Source organism: Hypomesus transpacificus, chromosome 7 (assembly GCF_021917145.1).
Source record: "Hypomesus transpacificus isolate Combined female chromosome 7, fHypTra1, whole genome shotgun sequence".
In the NCBI taxonomy this organism is placed as follows: domain Eukaryota; kingdom Metazoa; phylum Chordata; class Actinopteri; order Osmeriformes; family Osmeridae; genus Hypomesus; species Hypomesus transpacificus.
The window spans coordinates 1102837-1129529 of record NC_061066.1 but is presented as its reverse complement, the minus strand read 5'-3'; the positions used below and the strand labels follow the sequence as shown (position 1 = coordinate 1129529).

General features: G+C 45.6%; 1 protein-coding gene across 1 annotated transcript; it reads left to right on the top strand.

Moving 5' to 3' along the window:
- The first annotated feature begins 3846 nt into the window (after window positions 1-3846).
- Window positions 3847-26686, top strand: ptn (pleiotrophin). The gene is made up of 5 exons (XM_047022748.1): window positions 3847-4058; window positions 19729-19826; window positions 20201-20374; window positions 21590-21751; window positions 25788-26686. The coding sequence occupies exons 2-5, from the start codon at window positions 19730-19732 to the stop codon at window positions 25841-25843; spliced, it is 489 nt and encodes a 162-aa protein (XP_046878704.1). The 5' UTR covers window positions 3847-4058; window position 19729; the 3' UTR covers window positions 25844-26686.
- The last annotated feature ends 7 nt before the right edge of the window (window positions 26687-26693 follow it).

The following is a 26693-nucleotide window of genomic DNA, read 5'->3' as shown; positions in this document are numbered from 1 at the left end:
TGTTGAGAGGAGATGAGGTCAGGGGAGAAAAGGGGGGTGAGGGGGAGAGGAGAGTGATGACGGAGAGTGCTGTTTCTGTTCCAGGAGCTCTCAGAATGCTCCGACAGTCCACAGAAGGATGTATTCACTTTATAAGGAGATAATGCACTTATTAGGCATTGTCTTTTGAAGGTAGACTAGATATTCAAAGAACAATACCAATACAATAACTAAATTCCCACTGGATCACATACTGAGAGAGTATACTGTATGTATGCTGCTGTATATTTGAACACACAATACTATAAAATGCAAAATAAATATGGAGATAAAACGTTTTACTTGCTATGTATGGAACAATGAACATTATTTAAAAATGTTCTCTGAGTTTCAGAAAAGAGAAGATGAGGATACGGATGATCATGCAGAGTTAAAATCTCTTTACTTTTATGAGCAGTGCCACAGAGACATGAATATTAATATTCAACCAAGAATTCATGATTTATGCATGAAACTGAGCTTCATGTGAAATTAAATTGGCATAATAGGATTTCTTTAATAACTCCATGCTGAATTGATGAGAGACACAGAATGATTTTGGAGACGGAATTGTTCAGATGACGGCTTGATCTTGATCAACATGAGCAGCTTCCTTGGGCATCAGTTTGTAAACTGGAAAACAGTTTGAGTGACAAAGTGATCAGATGAGCAGAAGGTGAGTGACTTACAGTATGTGTTTGAGACGTACAGAAACACAACAACGCCACACACAAACACACCGATTGATGGACAAGCTGACATCACTCTTATGTGTATTGATTGGCTAGACAGACAGACTGACACCACTCTCTTGTTGGTATTGATTGGTTTGAAAGTCCCTCTCAGAAGCCCAGTTGTTGCCAGATGTTTCTTGAGGACCCCCCCTCCCCTTCCACCCCCACCCAGTCTAGAAATTATCTGACCAGACTGGCCCTTTGTCTTGCTCAAACCATTAAATCACATTCATTTCATTTGTTCTCCTCTTTGTCTCACTGCTGGACTAAAATATGCCAATTTGTGCGGATAAATTTAACAGAGGATTTGATTGCATTGTAGAGAGCATCATGGTTCACTGAGTGAAAGACGAGGCCTCATATTAGTCTATATTAGAAGTGAGTCAGAAAGGTGCAGCCATGCTACAAGATTCTGAAGATGACCAGCCAGCCTGCCTGCCTGCCTGCCTGCCAGCCTGCCTGCCTGCCTGCCTGCCTGCCTGCCTGCCTGCCTGCCTGCCAGCCTGCCTGCCTGCCTGCCTGCCTGCCTGCCAGACCCCTCTCCTCCCCCGGCTGATTGAGATGCATGGTCTAGCCCTCCGCAAAGATGGTAGCTGTCAGACTATGTGTGTGTGTGTGTGTGTGTGTGCCTGAATGACTCCTCCGCTCCCATCAAGAGGACCTGCGCAGACTTCCTCTCTCAGACGTAATAAATTCAATCTCAATTTGCCAGACAGACACATGGCAGAAATAGAACATTTGCGAGGTAAAAAAAAAGAAGCAAATCTTCTCTCCCTCGTGCCCCTTTTAGAGATGGGCTGACACTAGTCCTTTCAGCTCAGCAATTTCCCCCAAGCGAAGGTGTTTGTATCTACAAATGACAGTGCGCCAGTCTGTCCCAGGGCCAGAACCGCCAGCAGCTTCATATGTCAGTATGGAGGTGCAGGCTGATTTCATCCGATTTCATCAGACGAGGCAAGCACCACAGACACAGATGTTCACGAGCACAGACATGCGTGTGCACACACACACACACACACACATTCACGCACTCACACACATATTCACTCACACACGTACTCACAGTTGTAGGAAAGCCTCTGGCCAGAGTTTGAATAGGTTTGAGACAACGCTATTTGTCATGCCAGCAAGACCTCGACCACAGGTCCAGAAAGAACAACACCTGCTAAAGAGATGAAAGCCGAAGAGGAGAAACTTGCCTTTCCGAGGAGACCTCCTCAGTCAGGCTTTTGTCTCTGAACCGCTTTTAGTAGGAGCGCCCAAGGTGTTTTGATGCAATAGAAGACCCACATTCACTGCGACCAGACACAAACAAACCATAAGATAACCAAGGCTTCTCAACCCTATCACTTCATCATCTGTCAGCACTCATTCAATAAGTCGGGGGGAATCTCATCGGGGGGGGCTGGAGAGGGTCAGGCTGGGGTGCACACTCCTGGGAGGGCCTGAGAGGATAACGGACATGCTTCATTATTGATGAGAGGAATATGAGAGGGGGATGTCACAGCGTTGCGTCAGGACCACAGGGGAACATACACACACACACGATCACACGATCACACACACTCCAGGGTAACATGAGTCACCACGAGGAGGAGTGACCATCACTGCTGCTGACTCTCTCATGCCCTGGTCAACTGGAGGCCTGTTGCATGTGGGCTGCTGTGTCCAGAGTGGCAGGACTGTTCTGGAAGGCTGTGGAGAAGCTCGCTGCTTGAGGCTTGGCTTTTACATCACCAATAATTCCCATGAGGACCTTACAAATGCTTTTCCAATGTACTCTGAAAAAAGGAACGAATCAGATATACATTTCATACCTTTGACAAACGTAATATCCAGATCTGGAACCAACAGGTCTTTTTTCTAATTAGACTAAAGTGCATCAATGAAACAAACAAGCAAGCAAATAAAACAACAACAGCAACATATTCAGCATCGCTGATTGCCCCCCCCCCCCCCCCCTGCCCCCTTCCAGAGGCAGGTCTGAGCCATTGTTATGAAATCCACGGCTACATTGCTGTCTCTGTGTGTGTGTGTGTGTGTGTGCGTGTGTGTGTGTGCGTGTGTGCGTGTGTGTGTGTGTGCGTCTGACATCAGCATGGTACATGGCCTGCAGACAAAGCTAATGGCAGAGGTTATTGATTGTGGGTGCTGTAATGTGTCAAAGGTGTCCATGTTAGAAGCAGAGTGAGATCAGGGCTGCCTGTGAGGTCACATGAAACCATCTGTTACAAACTCAAGCCACAATACATCCATTAGGATGGTCAAGATGGGAAATTAAATAAAATACAAAGATGAGAACAGCTTTTTCTTGTTAATGTTCTATTCTGTGGGAAGTAATACTAATGCAACCTGTTGTTGGTTCAGAGTGTGCTGACAGTTGTTGGTTCCCTGGCTCCATGTTGTGTTTTGCATAACAAACTGATTGGGTGTATGTGATAGCTAAGAGTGGCTTTCCCCAGCCTGTATACCCACATTTACCCAAACACAACTCTTCCCTGTCCATTAAAAGCATCTCTCTCTCTCTCTCTCTCTCTCTCTCTCTCTCCTCTCTCTCTCTCTCTCTCTCTCTCTCTCTCTCTCTCTCTCTCCTCTCTCTCTCTCTCTCCTCTCTCTCTCTCTCTCTCTCTGTCATTGTCTGTTGTGGGACTCTGAATCTAAGAGCTCATACTCCCTCCCTCCCTCTCACTCCACTCTCTCATCACCTCCCTCCCTCCCTCCCTCCCTCCCATCCTCCCTCCCTCCCTCCCTCCCTCCCTCCCTCCCTCCCTCCCTCCCTCCCTCCCTCCCTCCTCTCACTCTCTCATCACCTCCCTCCCTCCATCTTTGTATCCCCCTCCCTCCCTTTCTCTTTGTATCCCCCTCCCTCTCTCTCTCTCTCTCTCTCTCTCTCTCTCTCTCTCTCTCTCTCTCTCTCTCTCTCTCTCTCTCTCTCTCTCTCTCTCTCTCTCTTTCTCTCTCTCTCTTCTTTACCTCCCTCTCTCTCTGAGTGCTGCTCCCCTGCCAAGTGGGCCGTCCCTGGAGTGACCTTGTGGTAATGAAGTGCTGATCACGAGTCAGGAAACCAAGCTTTCAGCACGCCCTCTCAGCTACAAAAAAAAAGAGAGAAAACACACACACATCATTCTCTTACACACAAACTAACTACACCCAGCTATCGTATGCCCAGCCTTGTGCAGGGACAAGAGAGAAGGATATTGAGAGAGACAGAGTGAGAGAAAGAGAGTGACAGGAACAAGGACTAGATGAGAACAGAGTGAGAAGCTATTGCAAGCATAAACACAACTACCAGACCTCCCATTCAAAGTAAGTACTTTTTGTTTGCTTGGCCTGTATTGTTTGAGTTGGGCGTAGGAAAGAAGGGGGATTTCAGCACTGACAAACGCGGACAGAGACAGTCTGGAGGGTAAAAACGATGCCGGCCCAGCTATTTGGGTAGATAAAGATGTATCCTAACAGACGTTACGTGGGGGAATGCAGCCTATGCTTTATAAGATCTTGGAACCACTGATGTGTACTTGATAGCATCCAACTTTCTACATGTTCTCTTTGTGTTGGTTAGCTGGGCAGACATCCAGTTCATTAATTACACACCTCTTTGACAAAAGAAGTAGCTGAGGAACTTCATGTTGAGGCCAGCATGTAGGGGCTAGGATTTAGGGTCAAGGATTCAGGGGCTAGGATTTAGAGACATGGTTGTAGGGGCTAGGTACAGGGGCTAGGATGTTGGGGCTAGGATATAGAGGCTAGGATTTTGGGTCAAGGATTCAGGGGCTAGGATGTAGGGGCTAGGATGTTGGGGCTAGGATGTAGGGGCTAGGACCTAGAGGGTTGGATGGGGTGACCTCATATTGTTCAACACAGCTGATGAGTGGGACTAACACACTGTCTGTGCTTTAGTGCCCCAGTCAGGAGCAGTTTGTGATTGGCATGCCTACTGTTGCTTGATCTGTTCATCTACTTTGTTCAGTCAACATGCAAACTAGATTAGCAGATGTAGCAGAACATTACAGATCTTGACATTTTTGGGGAGGTTTACACAATGATGCGTTCAGGCAGATGTGAGAACTTACTTAAAGAAGTTACGTTTGAAACATCAGAAACAATGACTGTGTGACTCATCCGTGATATTCACATCAAAGGAATGTCTCGAAGGGTCTCTATATTAAACAACACCACTCACACTAAACTCTTTCTTCAGCATCGATGTAGCCCCGTCGTCTGCGAGCTTTACGCCAATTTCTCGAACGTTTTTTTCCAGCGGTCGTGCATGTGTGTGTTCACGCGTGTCAGTGCTAGGTTAGGGCCAGCTTTCCCAGGATGTTGTAATTTGGGTCAAACCTGACTTGAATGACAAACCGAGGGGGCCGTCATTGTACCAGCTCTATGAGGTCGGAGTGGACCTTACACTGCCGTTGCCATAGCTCTCCCAACCCCTGGAGCAGAAACCCCACTCGGACACCGGCCGTTTCTCGCCTCGCCGTGGCATTCCTACTGTGTACAAAAGCACCCGGCGCCCCATTGGAGCTCTCAATGAGAAGGCCAGCTCATTTCTTTAGAATCAACACATGGTGTGCTACTAATGAAAGCTCCGGGAGATTAAAAAACGATGTGGCGAGGATGAGCTTGCGGGAGGAAACCAGCTTTGGTCAGAGGGAAGTCAAGCTCATTGTGGATGTGCCTGGACGCGGGCCAAAGACGGAAAGGGGGAGAGCTCACATAACCAGTCCCATGTGGGCCAGCTTGGCCTTCCACTTTCTTCTTGCCTTTTGGGAACACACAAGAGACATTGTACACACACGGTCCTGTCCTCTCATCTGAACAGCTGCCTCTCACATTTAATCACGTGTTTTTACCGGAATGTACAGAACTGGGTGGGATGGAGAACGGAGCACAAAGCCAATGTATATCTCCCTTGAGTCTATAGAAAAGCTTTCACGTGACTGCTCCCCATGGAAGACACCCAGCAACAACACCCAGGCTGTCAGAAGCCCTAAGAAAGCGTTGCTTCACGGGGGGGGGGGGGGGGGGGGGGGGGGTTAGAAGCCCTCTCAAAGGATCCAATTCTGGTCTATAGGGCGAGTGTGTGGTGTGTGAGTTTATGTGTGTGTGGGTGAGAGAGAGTGTTTATGTGTTGTAATGGGGCTTTGGGGGATAAGAACATGCACAAAGATCCCAACATTGAGTGGCTGCATGGTGAGGTGCATACTGACCTCTCACATCAGATGAAACAGAGGGGGACTTGATGGGGTCTGGGAGGCCTCCATAGGGGCTGGTGATGGGGGGCATCGGGGGGGGGCATGGGGGGGGGCATGGGGGGATGGGCTCTCCTGGCAGAGACTGTTCATCTATAGCTATCACTGTTCATCTATAGCTATCACTGTTCATCTATAGCTATCACTGTTCATCTATAGCTATCACTGTTCATCTATAGCTATCACTCGAGTACTCAGTGGGCTCAGTGGAAAAGGCTGGTCCTCCTTCTCCAGCAATGGAGGACGGGTGGTCAGGCCAAGAGCTTTGACCCTGCTGAAGAGGTTTGTCTTGAAGCTGGAATGGAGAGCACTGGATGCTTCTGTCCACTTGACAGTACCACTGGGTCTGACGGCTTGCTGGTACCAGCTTGGAAATGTATGGTTTATAATTGAGCTATCTCATTATGACTAAACAGAGGAAATCCAAGAACCAACAAAACAAATCCTCTAAGCCAGTGGTGGGAGAATGTCTCTCTTGTGCTGTTAGCCTATTGTCAAGAGGGACTCTCTTTGGAAAAAAGCTCTATTGATGGGGCTGGTAATGCCTTTTCTTGATGAATAGGAAGAATGCTTAGTGTGTGTGTGTGTGTATGTGTATGTGAGAGAGAGTGTTTATGGTAGCACGGAGGGGGTGCATGTGTGATGTGCATGTGTGTGTGAATGAGTGTGTGTGTGTGCATCCGTTATGTTTGTATGTCCATCTTTACACACCACTCACATGCATCACATCCTTTGATCCCAATTCACTCCCACTCTGACACCCTTTTGAAGGCCAAAGGAATGGTCCTCTTTAGTGGCAGTGGTCAATCTGTGGGAATCTAATTATCTGGTTGATGTCAGATGCCTTATTGGCTTGACGTTCTGTTTGATCCTCTGGATGCTAATGATACCCTGAGGGCCTAGACCACGATCAATGTGTTCATTAGCCTCCCACTCTCCCAGGCCTGCAATTGGCTAGCCCTGGGGATGAGGGCAAAGGTTAGGCCGTTGGGAGGGCTATGTCGTGTGTCGGTACACTGGTAAAGTGAATCCAACGGTATTATGTTGTCATTACATTATATGATGGCGCTGCAGTTCTACATTGAGGATAATTCCAATTAGACCTTTGAACAAGAACTTGAAATTACAAATTACAAAAACAAACCTGTTATAAACATTGAGAGTGTGTGTGTGTATGTTGAAGTGTGTGATGCAGGGTATGTGTGTGTGTGTGTGTTGGAGTGTATGTGTGAGGCTGGGAGTGTGTGCGTGTGTCTTGTTGGCGAGTGTGTAGGTAAAGCTGGGAGTTTGTGTGTGAAGTGGTGTACGTGTGTTCTCTAGAACTGGTCTCCAGGGGGTTCAGCCTCGGTGTGTTTGTGTGTGCTGGTTGCTGTTAGGACACTGTGGGGGACCTGGGACTGTTTGTGTCTCTCTAATGAACTGAGTGATGATCGTGTCTCACACGCACCAACTCACCAGAGAGAGAGAGAGAAAAGGGGGGGGGGGGGGGAGACAGTGAGAAAGTGAGAGTGTGTGTGTATGAGTGAAACAAGACAGTAAGATAGACACATACATACATAGATGGAAAGAGCATAATAGAAAGAGAAAGAGAAGGATGAAGAGAGACATTGGAGAGCATCTATGTACAGTAGTTCTGATGTACATCACGTGATGACCGTACACATTCTAATGCTCCAGAGAGAACACAGACAATGTGATGTACGCGACAAAGCGCTGAGATCGATGGAACCAATCGATACAAAGACCTGTATTATTAACCAGCAGACTCTTCAATCGTCAGTGGCTGGACATGAGTTGGATTGTTCCGTAAAGCTTCCTCTATTATGACCTGTAGTATCAGAGCATAATCTACTAAAACCCCATAGCTGAGTGGTTGTTAAGGGATTTGTGATTGCCTGCCTGCTCCTGTCTGTTTTGCCACAGCCCAGCCGCATGTGGGCCATGTGTGTTTTGATGTAGCCATTGATGTCGAATGGAAAGTTTAATTGATCGTGAGCACCCATGGCCAGCACTGCAGCACTTAGTGTCTATATTCCAATCTCCCCCTAATAGCGTGGCTGGGGCTAATGGCAACTAGAGATCCGATTGAACGGGATAATTGTGTAATCGCAAGTTGTCGCTCCTATGGAATGTCGAGGTGTTCCACGTGAACACGACTATGCTCACGACTCTAACATGAGCCTGGTCGTGGAGAAGTCATGGCTACACTTCGAAACAAGTTTTCCACCACTAAACCCTCCCCACAGTCAGATTTACAGATTCCCTCACCATGCTTGAGATATACCTCTAATCCTACCATAGTCAAATCTTGCCTCCTTTTAATCTGGCTCAAAGCAGACTTTCAAAGGCTGATAACACGGTGGGACGTTCTTATTTCCCTCCAGGGGGGGGGGGGGGGGAATGTGATTCAGAAACGTCCCACGTCAGTGAGGGACGGGCGGAGATCAGATGGACACCCTCCTGGTCTTCAGCTTGGTGTCCACCCACACAGTGGGATTAATGTCCAGGATCATTACGTTCTGAGAGGCTGTATTCACTGATGCCCCAGGGAGTCATTCTAAAATCATTTCTGCCTTGTTGTTAGTGCAGTGGGTAGTTTGTGTCTCAGATATCTGTTTGGGGTGTTTCGGAGGCAGCATATGGAAACTTCTGGATGTAAACAGAGTCGTGTCCACAGGGTGGTGGATCATACATTGTGTAAAGGAGATGGAGAGGTAACAAGAGAGGGTGCGAAGAGGACTGAACATTGGAAAATAACAGTGTGTGTGTATGTGTAAGTGCCTGTGTGTGTGTGTGTGAAAGAGGGAGGGAGAGAGCCATTACTCATCCATTAGTATTCTGTCCACAGTTCCATAAGGAGATGATAGACCTAAACAAACACCAGAGAAGGGGCAGTCTCATTATACGTTTTCTTTCTTGTTCTTACATAGTTCAAATTCCTCTGACCATAAACAAAAGCCACAACACACAGCCATGCCCTTGGTTTGTACTGGAGTTGAGGGACATAGATGTATTACCCTGCAACATTTCACATGCTTCTCATGGCTCCCATCAGATGAGGGAACCACCAGCAAGGCCAAAGGGAGCCAGGGAGCCAGGGAGCCAGGGAGCCGGGGTGGGGTGGGGTCAGTGGGTTTGAGGGGGATATAGGGGTTCAAATTTTAACAGCCCATTATGTCCACTTATACTCTGCTCCTGTTCCTCTGTCTTCTGGAGAAGCAGGGGGCTTTGTGCTCTGCAAGGGCCAGAGCCCCCTGGAGCCTGGAGGAGAGGACCTGGTGGGTCCCTGGCTTCCCTGAGGGGCCAACTGGGCTAATGATTCGTGAGCTGCACAGCAATGCCAACCCAAAAGAAACGCTGTCAGATTGCCAAGACGACAGCTTACACGGGCATCGACACTCGTTTTGTCGATAGCATCGTCAACAACACCCGGAAACACTTTCTACACAAGCTGTGTGGTTGCATGAGGGCTCCGGATGAAACGGGAATGTGTGGTTCTATTATATTTGTGGGTCGAGGAGTGTATTCTTAAAAGCGACGAGTGACCATGCCAAGACACATTTGTCCAGTTGACCCATTTTGCTGCGACAGAAGTTGAGGGAGAGGGCAAATGCATAACCTCAACATCAAATACTGAGAAATTCCATCGTGTTTTTCCTATGTCCAGTCCTAATGCTTCCTGGCATGTGGAAAGGGCAGAGTCAATGCCCTCAAGGGGCTGCTTCCGCATCCTGTGTTTGGAAGCAGGTGGCACTAAACTCCCCTCTTAAACCTCCGAGAATGAAAAACCAGAGAGAGTCAGCAACACAGTGTCAGAAATGTAGCTCACGGGAATGCTCACCCCCTATCCTCCATCCTCTGCTCTGAGAGAGTTTTATCAACACAGCAAAATGGGCCAAGCTATTTACTTGCAAATTGCACACAGGAGAGTAGAGAATATGTGGGTTTTGGTTTAAAAAACACACAAAAAACAACAAAAGCTGGTCGGATTCAGACATGTATAGAGATGTAAATGTATATAATAGCAGGTTTGGATAGAAGGGAGGTAACTGTAGATGCTTGTTAGAGGAAAGGCAGTGTGTTTCTGAAGGAAGATACTGAGAATAACAAATGAGGGTGGTTTTGACCAGCTATGCTGTTCCTGTGCCTTGACATTGCCTTCAGAAAGGAAACAGTGTGTTCTCTCTCTCGTAAACCATCTTTAAAGAGCAATTTGACGCAGGTGAAAGGATTTCTGATAAGTGATTGTGTGTGTGTGTGTGTGTCTGCGTGTACAGTTGTGTTGAGAGTGTCAGCGTTCAATTGACAACAAAGAAATGTGTGTTCAATGAATAAAGTGTGGACTCTTTTCCTGTTAAACATCTGTACAAAGATTGACCGCAACCTCCCTTCTTCAGACTCAGAGACTCAGGAAAACAGAACCAAGATGGAGGGTACAGGATACCATCCACATCTTGTTGCAGTTAGAACACAGCACTAGTGGAAAAATAAAACCGGGTTTTATTGTGGAATAAATGAGCTAGCGTTGATGGGTATTGGATTCCCATCAGGCTTTGCAGCGGACGTCAGAAGGACCCGAGGCGCTGGGTCTCTCATGGCTGTGCAGCACATGGCCTGCTCATCAGTGACTGCTCTCTTAAAAACCCACATCACTGTCGAGCTCTTCCTGGCTAGGCACACACACACACACGCACACATGTGGTACAGACAAACACACACACGCAGGCATGACTGCATGCCCAAACCTACACAAACACGCACGTGTGGAAGCACATTCATACATATGCACACACAAACACGTACTCTGTCCACACATACATGTGGTTGCACACACAAATGCACACACACACGGAGAAACACACACACACACACACACACACACACACCTCATAAGCCTCTGCACAGAGGAGGGGGAACTGTTCAAAGTTCATTAATCAGAAGAAGTTTTCAAAAACTCAGTTTTTTTTTTAACAGAGTGGAAATAGGTGTCGGATTAAATTGAAAGTCCACTTGTACTAGTGGGCGATCTTTAAATCCTGATATTAGCTTGACATTCAGAGCTTCAGAGTTGTTATAGAAACCCAGGCATTGTGTCAAATATGTCTCCTGCCCTTTCCTACTCAATATTAGCCTTGGATCATGTTGTTTCACCCTCTTTTAATGAGGACTTTTGTATGCTCTGACGGGGTTAGGGTTAGGGTTAGGGTAAAGGGAGAGAGGTCAGAGGTCAGAGGGCAGGGCTACTCAGCACAATACATGAATGGAGAAGAGGAGAGAAGCAAAGTTCATTCAAACACGTTACATGACCCTCACACCCAATGGCTGTGAAGACAATACCAGAGGAGTAAAGGATTTTGAGAAAGAGTCCTGTCCTGTCCTAAATCAGGGTTATCCAATCCGCTTGTGGTTTGCACTATACATAACTACCCATCCCATCCCTTAACATCCAAAAGACCTGAAAGCATGACTGTCTCAGTTAGAACTAGAGACACACAGAACCTGCACAGCAGTGCATCTAGCTCACAGAAACAGATAGCAAATTCACTGGTGGTCCTAAAATGGAATTGTGAAACACGCTTCAAAAAGTTGAATGACACTCTCACTGTGGAGCGGAGGTAAACACTGTGCTGAAATATATGTCTGCTTCAGGTTTGTTTGGAGAAGGAGTGCAAGTGCTCCATCACTGTCTCTGAGAGGACCTCCAGAAGAATAAGCAGTCCTCACCTAGAGTCTGGAGTAGCATGGACAGAAAAGAAGCATTTGTTTAAAGATAGTTGCCAGATTAAGACTGAACTGGAAGGGAGATGGACTGGGAAGGGAATGGACCTGCTAAAGTGATGACTGTATAATACATCTCTCCCTGTCCTCTCCCTCTGTCGCTTTCCTCAACCCTTTCTTTCTTTCTTTCTTTCTTTCTTTCTTTCTTTCTTTCTTTCTTTCTTTCTTTCTTTCTTTCTTTCTTTCTTTCTTTCTTTCTTTCTTTCTTTCTTTCTTTCTTTCTTTCTTTCTTTCTTTCTTTCTTTCTTTCTTTCTTTCTTTCTTTCTTTCTTTCTTTCTTTCTTTCTTTCTTTCTTTCTTCAATAGCAGTACTTGGGGCCTCCCAGCAGAGGGCAGTGTGTAGTTGAAGAGGTGATCCAGACTTTTTAAGTGGAATTACATGTAAGCTAAAATATATTGTATAGAGAGAGAGAGAGAGAGAGAGGGGGGGGGGGAGAGAGAGAGGGAGAGAGAGAGAGAGAGAGAGAGAGAGAGAGAGAGAGAGAGGAGAGAGAGAGAGACTATGTCTGTGTTGTGCGTGGGTGGGAGTATCAGGGGGAAGGAAATAAGGGGTTACTTTCAGAGGGTCCTCTGCTGACAGCTACGCAGCTCAAATCTCAGCCAAAGGATTAAAGAAAGCAATTGGATGCTTGTATCACCAAGCCAGCTTATCCCTGCATCCGCCTCATGAATGCAATCGGTTGGAGAAATCCAGAGGCCCTTTTCTACACGAGAGCACTGGAGCGCTGAGAGAGCCATGTCCAATCTGCATCGCACTGCATCCTGTTGTCTTTCAGCAATATTTGGGGAGGAAACAATCATGTATGTTTTTCAACGGAGGTAGTGCTTCGTGGGTGCCCTAACAGTTGGCGCAGGGGGAGATCAGCTTTTAATTATAGGAAGAGAGGCAGAAGCAATTAGTTTGTACACCCACTTACCATTGTACCCACTGCTAGACAACAGAGATGATGTCTTCACAGGCAGGGATTGCTGAATCTCAAATCCCACCAGTACTGTCTCCATGGCCCCTGACTCCATTTACCGATGACTATTTTCGTAGGTGTCTGTTGTTATTGAGTCATCCACCACCCACCCTCGCCTGCCCAAGACAAACCTATATCTCTGTGGATATGCAATCTGGAAAGGTGCAAGACATAACTATTAATCAAACAACTTTTTGAGAAGCACAATCAAGGTGGGAATATGTGTGTGTGGGGGCTGAGGTCTAATTAGTTTCCTCCCCACAGCTGGGTACCATGTGGGTACAGCTGGCACAAATTAAGAAGTTACGGGCGAGGCCCTCCAGAGAACCACTGAAAATGACCAGTGACGACGGTCTGGTACCAAAGCAGGCAGGTCACTGATTAAAACCCGTAATTGATGTAATTGTCTGTGCAAATGGATCAGGGATTCGGTTAGGGCTGAAAACAATCTGGGGAAAGCTGCTTTTGCGTCGTTAAAAAAAAAAGAGCCCGCTACTGTGTCTGAGAGAGAGAACAGATTGATAAGCCATCCAGGCCATCATTCAGACGGGTTCGTTCAATGTGCTGAGAAAGTCTAAACGCACGTGAGGTTCACCCTGAGCGGCTGCCTGTTCTGAGCTGCCGGGTAAGGTGAGGTGAAACGCCTCGACCGACATCATTTACTACTGTTTGCTTTGGTGTGAGCCTGCTGTAATCTCGTGCTAAGCTTTGTTCCCTGTCCAGCTTACTCTCCTCATAGCACGGGGGAGCCAGGGGGTGCGGGGGTGAGATAGTGCTATTAAGTTGGCCTTGACCGCTGTGATTGGATGACAATCCACAGCTCAGGTGATCCGTCTCCACAAGGTGGAAAGAGATAAAAAGGATGATACTGTTGTAATAGTTGGGGCGAGACCGTTTCTGATCGTTTTGGTGTGATTTCGGTTGAGATAGGCTACCCGTTTACTTGAGGAGCTTGAGGAACTTTGATTATTGCTAAAGGAAAGTTGAACGGTGAAAAAGGTATGTGAACAGCTGAAACATTCCGTCGATCATTTACTCAACTTGGTGTGAAGCCCTGACCTTGACATGATCACATGTGAGATCTATGATAATGTAATAATCGGATAGGAGCATTATCTTCCCTCTCTCCTTGACACTGACAGTGATTCAATGTGTGTGCTCAAGCTGGGACGGCCTCGTTCCTAATGAGGGGCTGTGCCACACTGGCAAATGTGACCCACACTGTTTACCTTGACTCACAGCATCAAGGACACTCTCTGCCGGAACATCTGAATCGTGCAGGCATATGGGAGTGGAATGCACAGGCTATTATACAGTCATACACACCTAACAAGAGCTGGAACGAGTGATGGAGAGAACACGTGCAAGGAAAAGGAGAGGGTGGCAAAAAAAGAAAAAGGAGATGCCTTAATCAAAAGATGGCCAAAACTGCATCGCATCCAAAGGCTTTCTCCTCCTCTGACACACTTTGATGAACAAGTGTTTCAAGGTGCTTTCAAGAGCTTCTTAGAGAGAGAGAGAGAGAGAGAGAGAGAGAGAGAGAGAGAGAGAGAGAGAGAGAGAGACAGAGAGAGACAGAGACAGAGAGAGAGAGAGAGAGACAGAGACCATCTTGTTCAAATTGGAGGCTTTTGAGAGTGGGTAGATAAAGGAGTGAGGGAAAGAATAATGGGAGAGAGAGGTAGGGGGGGCAGGGGAGAAAGGAGGCAGAGAGGAGGAAGAGATGAGGGAGGGGGGGGTGAGCGGGGGATGTGGGGGATGAGAAACGGCGATGCTTGTGGGGTGAGACTGGAGGGAGGCTCATTTCCCTTCGCGGTTTGACATGCAAGGAGAAGGGGTCGGTTGTGGGGCGTGGGTGGTGACCGGGGGTAGGGAGGTGGAGGTCAGAGGAGAGGAGGGGATTAAAGGACAGGCCTCTGGTCTGGGAGAGGAAGAAGAGACGCCATTTTGAGTAATCCCAACAGAGAGGATGTAAAGAAGAGAGACAGAGAGAAGGAGAGCGAGCTAGATAAGGCATCTCCAGCAGCCACAGGCTCCCCACACAGGTAATTCAACCATGACTCACACTCAACTCCCTGTGATAAATTGAGATTATAAAATAAGGGCCAGCAGAATCCCCTTGGGAAAAGACGCTCAATATTGGCCACGTTAAAGGCAGTCTGAAATCCCTGTAGAAAATGAATATTCATATTCAATGCTGTACTGTATAATTGGTCAGTCAAGCTTCAAGCAAAAAGCCACCATGAAAATTGACCTGCTGTCACCCTAATGTAAATGAGTCAAAATACAATGTAACTATTTTGTTCTTACAAGCAAAGGTGTCAAGAAGAAAAGTGTAACATGGTTTTTACAAGACTGGTGATAAGAATATACATGTATTGGGATACCATCTAAATGCCTTCCTGTTGTTGTGAAGCTGTACAGATCTGTACTGGGGAGTACTGGACTAGAAGGAAACTGTCAAAAATATTTTAGCATCACTGAGAGAGGGAGAGAGAGAAGGAGAGAGGGAGATGGAAATTGAGAGGGAGAGAGTGATATGGAGTGGGAGTGGCAGAAGGAGACAGGTAAAGGGAGAAGGAGATAGACAGGGGAAGGAAGAGGGAAAGAGGAGGGAGAGAGAGAGGGGGTAGAGAGGAGGATATGGAGATAAAGAGGGGGGGGGAAAGAGACAGCGGGAGAGGGAGAGGGGAGGAAGAGCAGGAGACAGAAAAATGAAGCCGTGTTCGTCATTATTATGATTGTGGTTTTATGATCGCCTTCACTTGGCTATTGACGAAGGTCAAGCTCTATTCTGTATTTGCTCATTCCTCCTTTCACAGAAGCCCCTCTCTAAACACACACACATACACAAGACCCTCACGAGCAACACACTCACTCATACACATCCAGACCCCCCCGCCACACACATGCACACATGCCAGACACACGCAGCACACACACCAAACACACACACAATACACACACACACACACACTGTTATTGTTGGCAGGGAGAGATCTCTGGGGGTCTTATTTGAGCTGCTAAGAGAGCTAGCAGACACTCTGCACACAGAGTCTCCCCCACCGTATGACCTTTACAGACCTCAGGTCAGCAAATACCTGCCGCTTGATCCGCCTCATCCCACAGCTAAACACACGAGGCATGGCGACAGGGCTTGTTTAGGATATGCGCCCTCCTCAGCTGGGAGAAAATCCACGTTCTCCCCGGGTTGATGGATCTGTGGCTTTGTGACGGCTTTTTAGGACTTTTGGTTTGGTTTTCTTGCTTGTGACGTTTTGCTGGTGAAGCTGCGTAACAGCATCTGCTGGGTTTCTGACGTTTTTGCTTATTGTTTCAGACTTCTTTAAATGTGACTTATTTTCAGGGACGAGTGGGGTTTCACCCTGCTCTCTGTAGATAGTTTCTATTTCTTTGTATTATTTTCTCCAAAGCTCATAAAAACGAATAAAACACAGACTGAGAAACTTTATTATACATTTCAGTCCACTGTATAGGTAAGGCATTTCCACTCAAACACAGAGGACTTCTAAACTCAGAGCTTTCAGCCTTATATTTTCTTCAAGAAGTAAAATGCATTTATTTTACTAGAAAAACTTACTTTAGTTGTTAGTCAATGCAATTCCCACAGACAACAAGACCTTGTAAATCCACTGGGAAACATTTCTACAAATATGGATTGTTGTTGTAGAAACTGTAGATAAACCCTCTTCCTTGTATTTTCCCCTTAAATTTACCTTTGTCCAATATTGGCTGTAACCTAACATGATATGAGAGAGAGAGAGAGAGAGAGAGAGAGGAGAGAGGAGAGAAAGAGAGAGGAGAGAGAGAGAGAGAGAGAGAGAGAGAGAGAGAGAGAGAGAGAGAGAGAGAGAGAGAGAGAGAGAGAGAGAGAGAGAGAGAGAGAGAGAGAGAGAGAGGAGGGGCAGTTTATCCTCCAGCCTGCAGTTTATCACATATTATCATCTGTTTACATCTCTCCTCTACAAGCCAGTGAGAGAGTCAGATTGAGTAAAACACACAGAATGTATGGGCTAAAACCCTTTAAATCATTCCCACAAAGCCTACACTTATCTCCCTTCACAATCCATGCATAATTCAGTTCTCTTTGGTTCTGGGAAATAGGGATTGGCTTTTTTGAAACCTTAAAGAGGAAATTATTTTGTTAAATCTTCATGTTTTATTAATGCATAGCCAACGTACACTAAAAGCATTTAGTGCATATGGAATCTGTATTCTAAAAGTTTTCTCTACAATACCAAAAAAAGGATCATTATTGCCGATCCCGTTATTACAATCAAAAATAATTAAAACATTTTAAGAACCAATATAATTTTCTTCTCAGCTTGATTTTCATTGTCTTCATTCAACTGAGATGCCCAATAACCCAGAGTGAATTCTCCACTCAAATAAAGTCATTTAACTGCTCCTTCCTTTGTTCCCCCATTTCATTGCCTTCCTCCATTGAATGAAAATACACTAAGGGATCAGACACCGAGAATAGATTTTGTCTATTGCTCAGCATTCTGACATTTTCAACGGGACAGAGAGCAGGTGCAGACAGTGTTTGTGAGATGGAAGGCTGGACCTGAGAGTGGTTCTATAGTTCTATAGACAGAGGAAGGTGTTGGGGCAAGCTGAGGCTCCATTGGTTCCAAGTCCAGTATTGAATTTCTTCCTTCCCCCTCTTGTCCTCCAGCAGCCCACTGCCGGGCCTGATCAATAACCGAATGGCCCGTTTGAAGGAGCTAAACCTAGCCAGCCGATGAACCAATGACACGTCAGTGTGTGAGCAGTACACCCACCACGGCAGACGGGTGGCAAACCTCACACGGTCTCGTTTGTCTGTCTCTGCTCATGGAACCTTCTGGAGGGGCTGTGGTCGTCCCCCACACCTCCGACCAGCTCACACTGAGCTCCGCTACCCAGACCAGTCAGACCCATATGGAAACATATAGTATGATGCGCATGACTCTTACACAGCAATATCAAACAGCCATTACATCCCTCACTGTCGTGTCAGTCACATGCCTGACTGCCTCCTTCTGAGACATGACGGAACTCCCACCATAAGCAATAATCTACACAGCTAACGGTCTACTGGAGAAGCAGTCCCTGAGCAGCGCTTACACTAGGGTCGTAGGTCAAAGTTCACTAGGGGCAGTAATCTGGAAAGGGAAGTTTAGTTTGATGGTTTTATGTTCTAGATCTCTCTTACAAGCTCTTATGAGGTAATCAGCTCCTCCTCAGTTCAGCTGTGAGCTGTGCAGGTGGAAGAAATGACAGAACGGGTGCTTCTTTATGTCTCAGCACTGGTGCCATACTCACTGTCTGTCTATTAGAGAGGGGGTGTAGCATTGTGCTGTGTAAAAGCCAAAATCTCTGATTCAGTCTATCATCCATAATAGAAAGTGTTGCCATGCTCTTAAAACACAGGAAGGGGAATTTGGGATTTGGTGCAAGTACTTGATGCACAGTACCTACTGAAGAATAGATGAAACCTTTGTGTGGAGGGTGACCCTGAAGTTTGACCTCGATAGGCCCTTGGCTTCTTCAGGTAACCTGCTCCGGTACTGCTCTGCTGGAGCTGCCTGTCTCCCACCAGCCTATCTTCACAAAACCTCCTCATTCTTTCTCTGTGCACCCTGCAGTCAGCTGGTAATACATTATTTAGGGAAAGCTTACCCATCCTTTGAGCTACCAGAAGAATATGTATTTGAAAATTGATTTCTTATGACGTGGCAAGATTCGCAATTTAACTTCTGAGCAACAAGTACTCTTTCATGGCTCGGGTTCACTCACAGACTGCTTCTGGGAAATAATACATACAAATTCAAAGATGTTTGAAGATGTGCATTCAAAGATATGCATTAGAATAGATTAATTCTTCATAACCACTTACAGAGACACCAAACTAATATGAAAAGGCTTTAGACTTGTATTTGAATGGATCATCTCAACATTCATGCAATCAGGGAGACTGTGGACTGTTCTTCTGAGAGCTCAAATAAGATGGACTACTGTCACTAAAACTGTCATTTTATCAGCTAATGAGCACAGGGACAAAATAAATTGCTGAGTGAATGTACTGTGAACACGGCCTAATACTAAACTAAAGAGAAGTTTAATTGCCCACATAAAACTCATTAACCATTCAGCAGCCACCTTGCATTACAAATGGGTGGAGGGTGCATGAACTTCTGTGAAGTCTCAGAGTGAAGAAATGTAACGACCATACTGTACAGGGCCACACACAGTAGGGAAGGGAGGGGGGATTCATTAACATTTATGACCAGAAACGATTTCCCCAGCAGGCTATACCTATCCCCATAATTTGAGCACAGTGGAGCGTTTTGGCTTCAAGATGTTTCCTAATTGCTTGAACCTCAGGCTTCCTTGCTCCCCTCTGAGTGTGTTTGGTAGGTTTTATCTCGCCAGTCAAGACAAGACACTAGACAGAGGGGTAGAGGGAGGAGTCAGGCTAATGCCGTTTCCCAGAGTTCCAAAGCGCTGTGGTCCCCCGGATTAGATCCTACTGTGTTTCTCTCTTATCGGTGTCCTGGGATTGAAACCAAGGAGGTCTCTCACATGGTACATGTGTGAAGACACGCAGATGGCAGGACATTATGCACTTCCTGTGTTGACGTCATCCACTTCCTGCTGAGCAAAAATGGATGAATTCCAGCTGACTGGATTAGACACTGGGTCTACAGCACTTCAACTGTCCCTCGTCCAGCCTCCATGTAGTAGGACTACGGTGACAGTCAGACCTTTTCTGAGGAACACATTCCTCACAACATGTCTTCTTTTCGTAGACGCTTTTATACCAAGCAACTTGAAAACAGAAGACAGAACCTTCAGTGGGTTTAGCATTCTAACCCACGATTCAACGTATGCCCTGGCCAGCGTTGAAGTGATGGAACTCCTGAGACATGGTCTGTTTTTGACGCTCGTCTCTCATGACGTTTTCCCTCCTCCCAGGATGCATGTGCAGAAGCAGTGGGCATGCGTTGCCGTGGTTGCGGCCCTCCTGATCCTCACTGTGTCAGCTGCTGAGGGGGGCAAAGCCGAGAAGCAAGGTGAGATTCTGGCGCATTGACAGCAGACGCCAGCAAAGCAAAGACCCCCAGAGCCAGGCACCTGTCTCATCTAGAAATGCTGCTACAAGAGGGGAATGTTAATTAGATGTAAATCTTGATATCGGGTCAGATTTCTGCAGGCATCCACTGAAAGTAGAGGGGTGCTCGTAGACTTTCAATGACAGATGCATATCTCAGTGCTGATCAGATTGAAATCATTTGACCTTTCAAAGTGGAATTGGCTTCATATTATTTTATCTTTATTAATTGCATCCTAAATAAATGTGGAGGTGACTTCAGGGTAAGAGTGATGTACGTGTGTACGTGTGTGTGTGTGCGTGTGCTCTTATTCATGTGTGCATGTGATCTAACAGGAAAGAAAGAGCGTAAGTCCGACTGCGGTGAGTGGCAGTGGAGTGTGTGTGTTGCCAACGAGGGGGACTGTGGACCTGGCACCAGGGAGGGCACAAGGACCGGCACCGACTGCAAGCAGACCATCAAAACTCAGCGCTGCAAGATCCCCTGCAACTGGAAGAAACAGTTTGGAGGTGAGGTGGGCTTGAACATGGGAGCATAAAGGATTCTGTCACACATGCACGGTAATGCCAACGTGTATCACATGGTGGTGAAATCATCTAGTAAACTGGATTCTGGCTGAAATGTCTCTATTGGGAAGATCTTCTCTTTCTGTCTCCCATGGGGGCAGCAGTCATGCCTTGTGTATGGGAGAAAAATGTGAGAAGATGTGTGTGCACGCGTGTGTGTTAGACTGTATTTGTGTTTACAGACTTGTGTGTGTGTTTGTGTGTCTGTGTGTGTGCGCTCCCCCGAGCGTGTATGTCTGAGTGTCATCTGCAAACAGAGCGTGGGCACTGCTCTGTCCCCCCAGGGGGGCCCGGGTGGAAGCGTGCTCACAGCCAAATGATAGGTACCTGCTTTCACCCTGCGCTGTGTAGGAGGTCCCAGTAGGATTCCTCCAACAATGCATCCTGTCACCACCCTCTCCCCCATCCCTCCTGTCCTCTCCCCCTGTCCCTCTCTCCCTCTTCCCACTCCCCCTTTCTGATGAGGACCCAGGGATCTCATAGCCAGGTGACAGGGGCCTGTGCTTTTATCTGGAAAGGAAGTGAAGGATGGGTAAACGAGTGTCACTATCCGCAGGGGAACGGACGGCTGGGCAGAAGGAAGGCCAGACGGGAGACGAGACATGCACACAGACTCACAGGCGCACACACACACACACAGTACATTACTCATGGACAGATATGTCATTACCTTCACCTGCACAGAGCGATGCAGAACACACGTAATCCAGCTTTAACCTTTGTATGTGTCCTCTTTTGAACGTTCCTAATTCCACAAAGTATCTCACTACATCGCATAGAACAGCCACACTTCAGATACCATCCCCTTTAAGACAAAGAGGCTACTGAATCTGTGAAAGGATAAAACGTTTCTGATGCATTTGTAAGAAAGAAAAGTATACAAAACTGTTTACATCTCATAACTCCAACTGTTCTCCACCCGTGAGAATGTGGGGGGACTAATTACTTTAAAGTTGAATATGTATTTATGATGACAAAAGTGTTACCAGCAATAGTTTTTTTGTATCCAGAAGTAACTATGTTTTGCTGTTGTGCTCTCTCTCTCTCTCTCTCTCTCTCTCTCTCTCTCTCTCTCTCTCTCTCTCTCTCTCTCTCTCTCTCTCTCTCTCTCTCTCTCTCTCTGTCTCCCTCTCTCTCTCTCTCTCTCTCTCTCTCAAGGAGAATGCAAGTATGACTTCCAGGCCTGGGGAGAGTGTGACCTGGCGACCGGCAAGAAGAACCGGACAGGCGTGCTGAAACGTGCCCTCATGGATGCCACCTGCCCCACCACAGTCAGCGCCACCAAGCCTTGTGGCAAGATCCCCAAGACCAAGCTACAAGGTACAGCTCTCTGCCAGTGCCCTCTCTCTCACTCTGTCGCTCTGCTATTCCCGTCTTTCTCTTCAGGAGACTGTCAAGAGGTTTATTATGCACCAAATATTGAAGCGTGAAAATGTGTACATCCCTGGGGTAGATTATCATCTGTATGAGAAACTCTCAACAGGGACGAGAAAAAGAGAACTTTGGGTACATAGTCATTTTCCATATTTACATTTCCATACATATATAAATGCTTCGTGTAGCTTTGAGTGCGTCCTCGTGGCGCAGTAACCTTGGTAATGATGAGAGGAGGGAAAGAGAGTGTGTTTGAAGTCCAGGATATGCTCTCCTTCTTCTGCAGCTCCCACTGATTACATCTTGCTGAAGACCTAAATCCGCCGAAGGATTTAATCAGAGATAGTGCCAGACTTGTCACATATTCGTATTTAATCCATTTTCTCTCCAGTCCAAAACGAATACCCTCTCTATTCATCCTTGCATTACAGGAGAAGCTAAATAGCTTTTACAAGAAAAACAATGTATACAGGGGCAACCCAATTTCCACCATCATGTTGCATTATTTGGCTGGCTAAATAAGAAAATCAGACCATCCAAGGTAAGGTAATTGTTTTTGCTTTGTCCTCAATGTTGCGGTAAAAAGACAAGCCTATTCCAAATGAGTCTATAGTCCCACATTGACCTATGGAACACAGATACTTCGATATGTTGTGGTGTTGCTTACAGTATGACCTCACTACTACAATGGGTTGAACCAAACACAGCCATGTTCTTAATTCATCATGTGCTTTGAAAGACAAGCTTGAAATCTTAACAGAAGTATTGCATTGGATGATGTATCAGAGTTACACTGAAATATTCAGATAAGTTCATCAGTTGCTTTCCCAGGTCTCCCAAACGATGTGCACAGTGTCATTCTGTTCAGATCAATATCCTTCCTCGTAAATCCCATCTACATCCACCGTTTGTAAAACCCTCAAAAATATAAAATAAAATAAGAGAATCAGCCTTTGGGTTTGTTTGAAGATGCATGCCTCTCCATGTCCAAACCTTACATGATTTCAAAGGGAGAACAGTCTGAATATTTCACTCTAGTCTCCATCACTAATGTATGATGACAGGGTGTATCTAAAGTGCACTGAACAGTTCCCCAGACTTCCTGTGTCTTCCGTCAGATCAGCCACCAGACAAATCCCTGCAGTCACCAAGCTGTTATCATGCTTGTTAAAACCCCTAACAGACCACGGCTTCTCTTTTTATTGGGTACATGCTCTCCACTCTCGGTGACCATTTAAAGTAAGATATGTCCATAAAGAGGGATCTAGAGTTTATGAAACAAATATTGGTCTAACTTTGGCACTGTGAAGAAAAAAATACATTGCTGAACGCTCATTGGTCTGCTAATATTGACTTTCAAACGTACACTGAAGTCACAGGGTTGGATCGAACTCCAAATCTCCTGTCCATATGATTGGAATTTCTGGGTTCAGTTCCTGTTTTCCCTCGCATTGTGACTAAGTTTGAGTGAGTCAGTCATGAGGGTGAGAGCTGTAAGCCAAATCTTCCTCTATGTGTGAAGAGTGTGCTAGATTGACAGAGCTAACTGTGGCTTGGTAATAGCTGTCTTATGAGCAGAAAAATCCTAGCATGCAGGATAAGCCTCGAAAAGCCTATTAGGATGGCACATACAGGGAGAAATTAAAATTACATTTGAATGAATGTACACATGTGCATTCCAGCACTTGAATTATTACAGTACGATGTGTTGTATATTCATGACATACATAAAAAAATCTGTACCGCATGTCAATACTGTTGTGTTTAGTGTTTGTGTGTTTATATATATATATATATGTGTTTGTGTGTGTTTTTAAGAGAGAGACAGAGACAGGGATTGAAATAAAGAGAAAGAGAGAGTTTGTGTTCATACATACACCATAGACTCTAAACACACAATCCTGGCTGTCACCACACTGTACCTCCGTGAATCTCACTTCTAATGAATGCCGCAAAAGTCAGGGGTAGCTGCCCTGGAGGCAGATCAGTGCAGGGTGAGAGGCTCAGCAGGGATGACAGGACTGGGATGAAGAGAGACAGTTGGAAAGAGAGACCCGTTATCTAAAAGATGTGTGTGATTTTCCATGTCTGCCAGTTCTGAGATAAGCTTTGGAAGCAAGGGGGTAATTCTGTAGAAAGAGAGTCTGATAGTGTTGCGGTGTGTTTGCAAGTGTGTGTGAGTGTGTGTGTGTGTACATGTGAGTGTGTCTGTCGGTGGGATAGCAGACACAGAGTCACAGTAAGACGATTCGAGAGCCTGGGAAAAAAAAGAAAAGGAGAAGCCTGTCCTGAGAAGGCTATCTCACCTCTGGCAATGGGCCTCAAGCCTCAGGCCTTATTTGCAATTCTAAACAGCTACCTCGGGTGGAGGAGATAGGTTTCCCCTGACTACTGTAGCCGAGAGTGAGAGAAAACATCTGTCAGTGCCAGATTCTGCTGAAGACAATACAGAGAGGCAGCCAGAGACGCCATGAGGCAGTCAAGGGTGTCAGGGCTCGCTGGTCTCGCATGGGTGAAACGTGCCCCGTCGCATGAAACTGAGGAGGGCCAAGAACAAAGAGTGACAGCAATGAATCGTTATGAATACCTGTAGAAACCTCTGAGTCCCTTCCCTCTCTTTCACTCCAGCCGGCTGGAGACCCCCTCACCAACATGATTCGGGGCAAAACAAAACACTTCAGTGGTAGCTCATGCTATCTCAGCAATTGTTTGGAGTGGAGGGGTAGTGGGACTTGGACATTGATGCTGCTCTAAGCCTAATACCCTATCCCTGTAACACACCTAGCCCAATACCTAACCCTATCACACACCTAGCCCAATACCTAACCCTATCACACACCTAGCCCAATACCTAACCCTATCCCTGTAACACACCCAGCCCAATACCTAACCCTAATTCCAGTGTTAATAATTGTAGTGGTAAATTGTTGATTATTGTTAATCACTGATTTCTAATAAGCTTGTTGAAGTATTGTACCAGATTTTAGATGATGGTTTATGAGAATATCATAATGATTGTCTGATAGTTGCTTTTTAGCCAGTTCCTCTAAGCAACTCAGAATGGATACTGTGTTTCATGCCGATTGCTCAGCCAAGGAATGATTTTCATGTCAAGATGACTTTCTCTCATGTTAGATTGACTGAGCTGAAGGGCTTTAATCAACCAACCGATATAGGAGGATCTCATTTCAGTGGCAAGTGTAAACTTGCTTTAAATCAGGTACACAGACAACACAAACAAGTGTTGATTAGTCTGTTGATATCTACAGTCTTTCCTCGCCCACAGACCACATGGTGTCCTGTCTAAAACCCTGAGTGTATGAAAGGAATTACTTTTTTTTTCTTCTTTTTCTTCTTTTTCTGGAATACAAATCACACCTTTTGATTTCTAACTCAACTTCAGAGAATAAAATATAATCCCAAAAATTACTGTATGTAGAATCTGAGAGATGTACACACAAACTTTAAAACAGATGGAAAAAGGGAAGCACTGTATAGGCAGACAGGGAGACAGACAGACAGACTGACAGACAGACGGGGATAAACACGGAAAGTGGTTATGTTCTTCCTATTCACTGAAGCAGAGCGACAGAGAGGGTGGCATGGACAGCGGTTCTTGTCATTTCTGCCAGGTTCCAAATCCGCTCTTGTGGGACAATGATAAAGCATTTTTCATACTGTACTCACATGCCCACCAAGGCTTCCCTCTCTGGCCAGCTGCAGCAGTAGGATTGACTCAAAACCAAGAGTGTGTGAGAGGGACACTGGCTTAAATTGAACATGGTGCTACTCATCAGTGACTGCAATATCACAAAACGTTACCTTGTTCTGGTTGACAGCAAAGTAGATTATACCCCCAAAATCCCTTGGAAAAATAATTAATTCACTTTTCAAAGATGAAGGGCTAAGACTTTGTGGGTGCTGACTGAATAACAATTATTTGAATAGATTCTAACTGCATGTGCATCTGTTCTTACACCAGATTCCAAGAAGCCCAAGAGAGAGGGTAAGAAGAGGGAGCGTACACCAATGGACTAGCACTGAGGTGTATCACACCAGGAAGTGAGCGAGGAGGAGTTTACTGTCCATATGGTTCCTCATCTCCACATGGTTCCTCTTGTATGTCCTGCAGGTTAAGACTAGAAGCATGGATTGTAGTGTAATGGAGTTATGGATTGTAGTGACAAAAAAAAAATGTTATTTTTCCTTCCTAGTGTTTGATAAAGTTTGTAAACTGTAGTGACCTAATGTTTGGATGTATGCATTATGCATATGGACAAATAGTTTCTTAATAAAAGGCTTACTTAATACCATTTTTAGGGTCATTTTGTGAATTTTTAACACACACGATTCTTGTTTGTGTTGGTTGAGTTGAAAAACAAAATGTTACTCACCGTGATGTGATGTATTGATTTATTGCTTCAGCATGCTGAAAAACTATTTTTAATCAAATGATGTCATTGATATCTTCAATTAGATAGCTCCCACTTCAGTCAGCCAACAAGAAAATTAAACAAACGATTAATAAATCAAGTTTTCATTCAATGTTGTAATAAATATTGTTTATTCTACATTATACATGACCGGTTGGTCAACAGACGATTTTTGTAGACACTTTTTAAGGTCAAAACTATTACAACTGATATATCTCATAGAAAATACAGAGTAAGATGTATACTATTGTCTCGTATCTGCTTAAAGTGACTCTGTATATGTGCCCAGTCTTGTTATTCCTGCTTGGTTTGTCTCATGTAATAGTGTCCCTGACATCTATAAAGATTTCCAAACATTGTTGTGTGTGTAGTTGATGTTAACTCCTCCCTCAACTGTACCCCTAATTTGGTATTACATTTTAAACCAATAAAAATGTAGATGTGTAAACCTGATT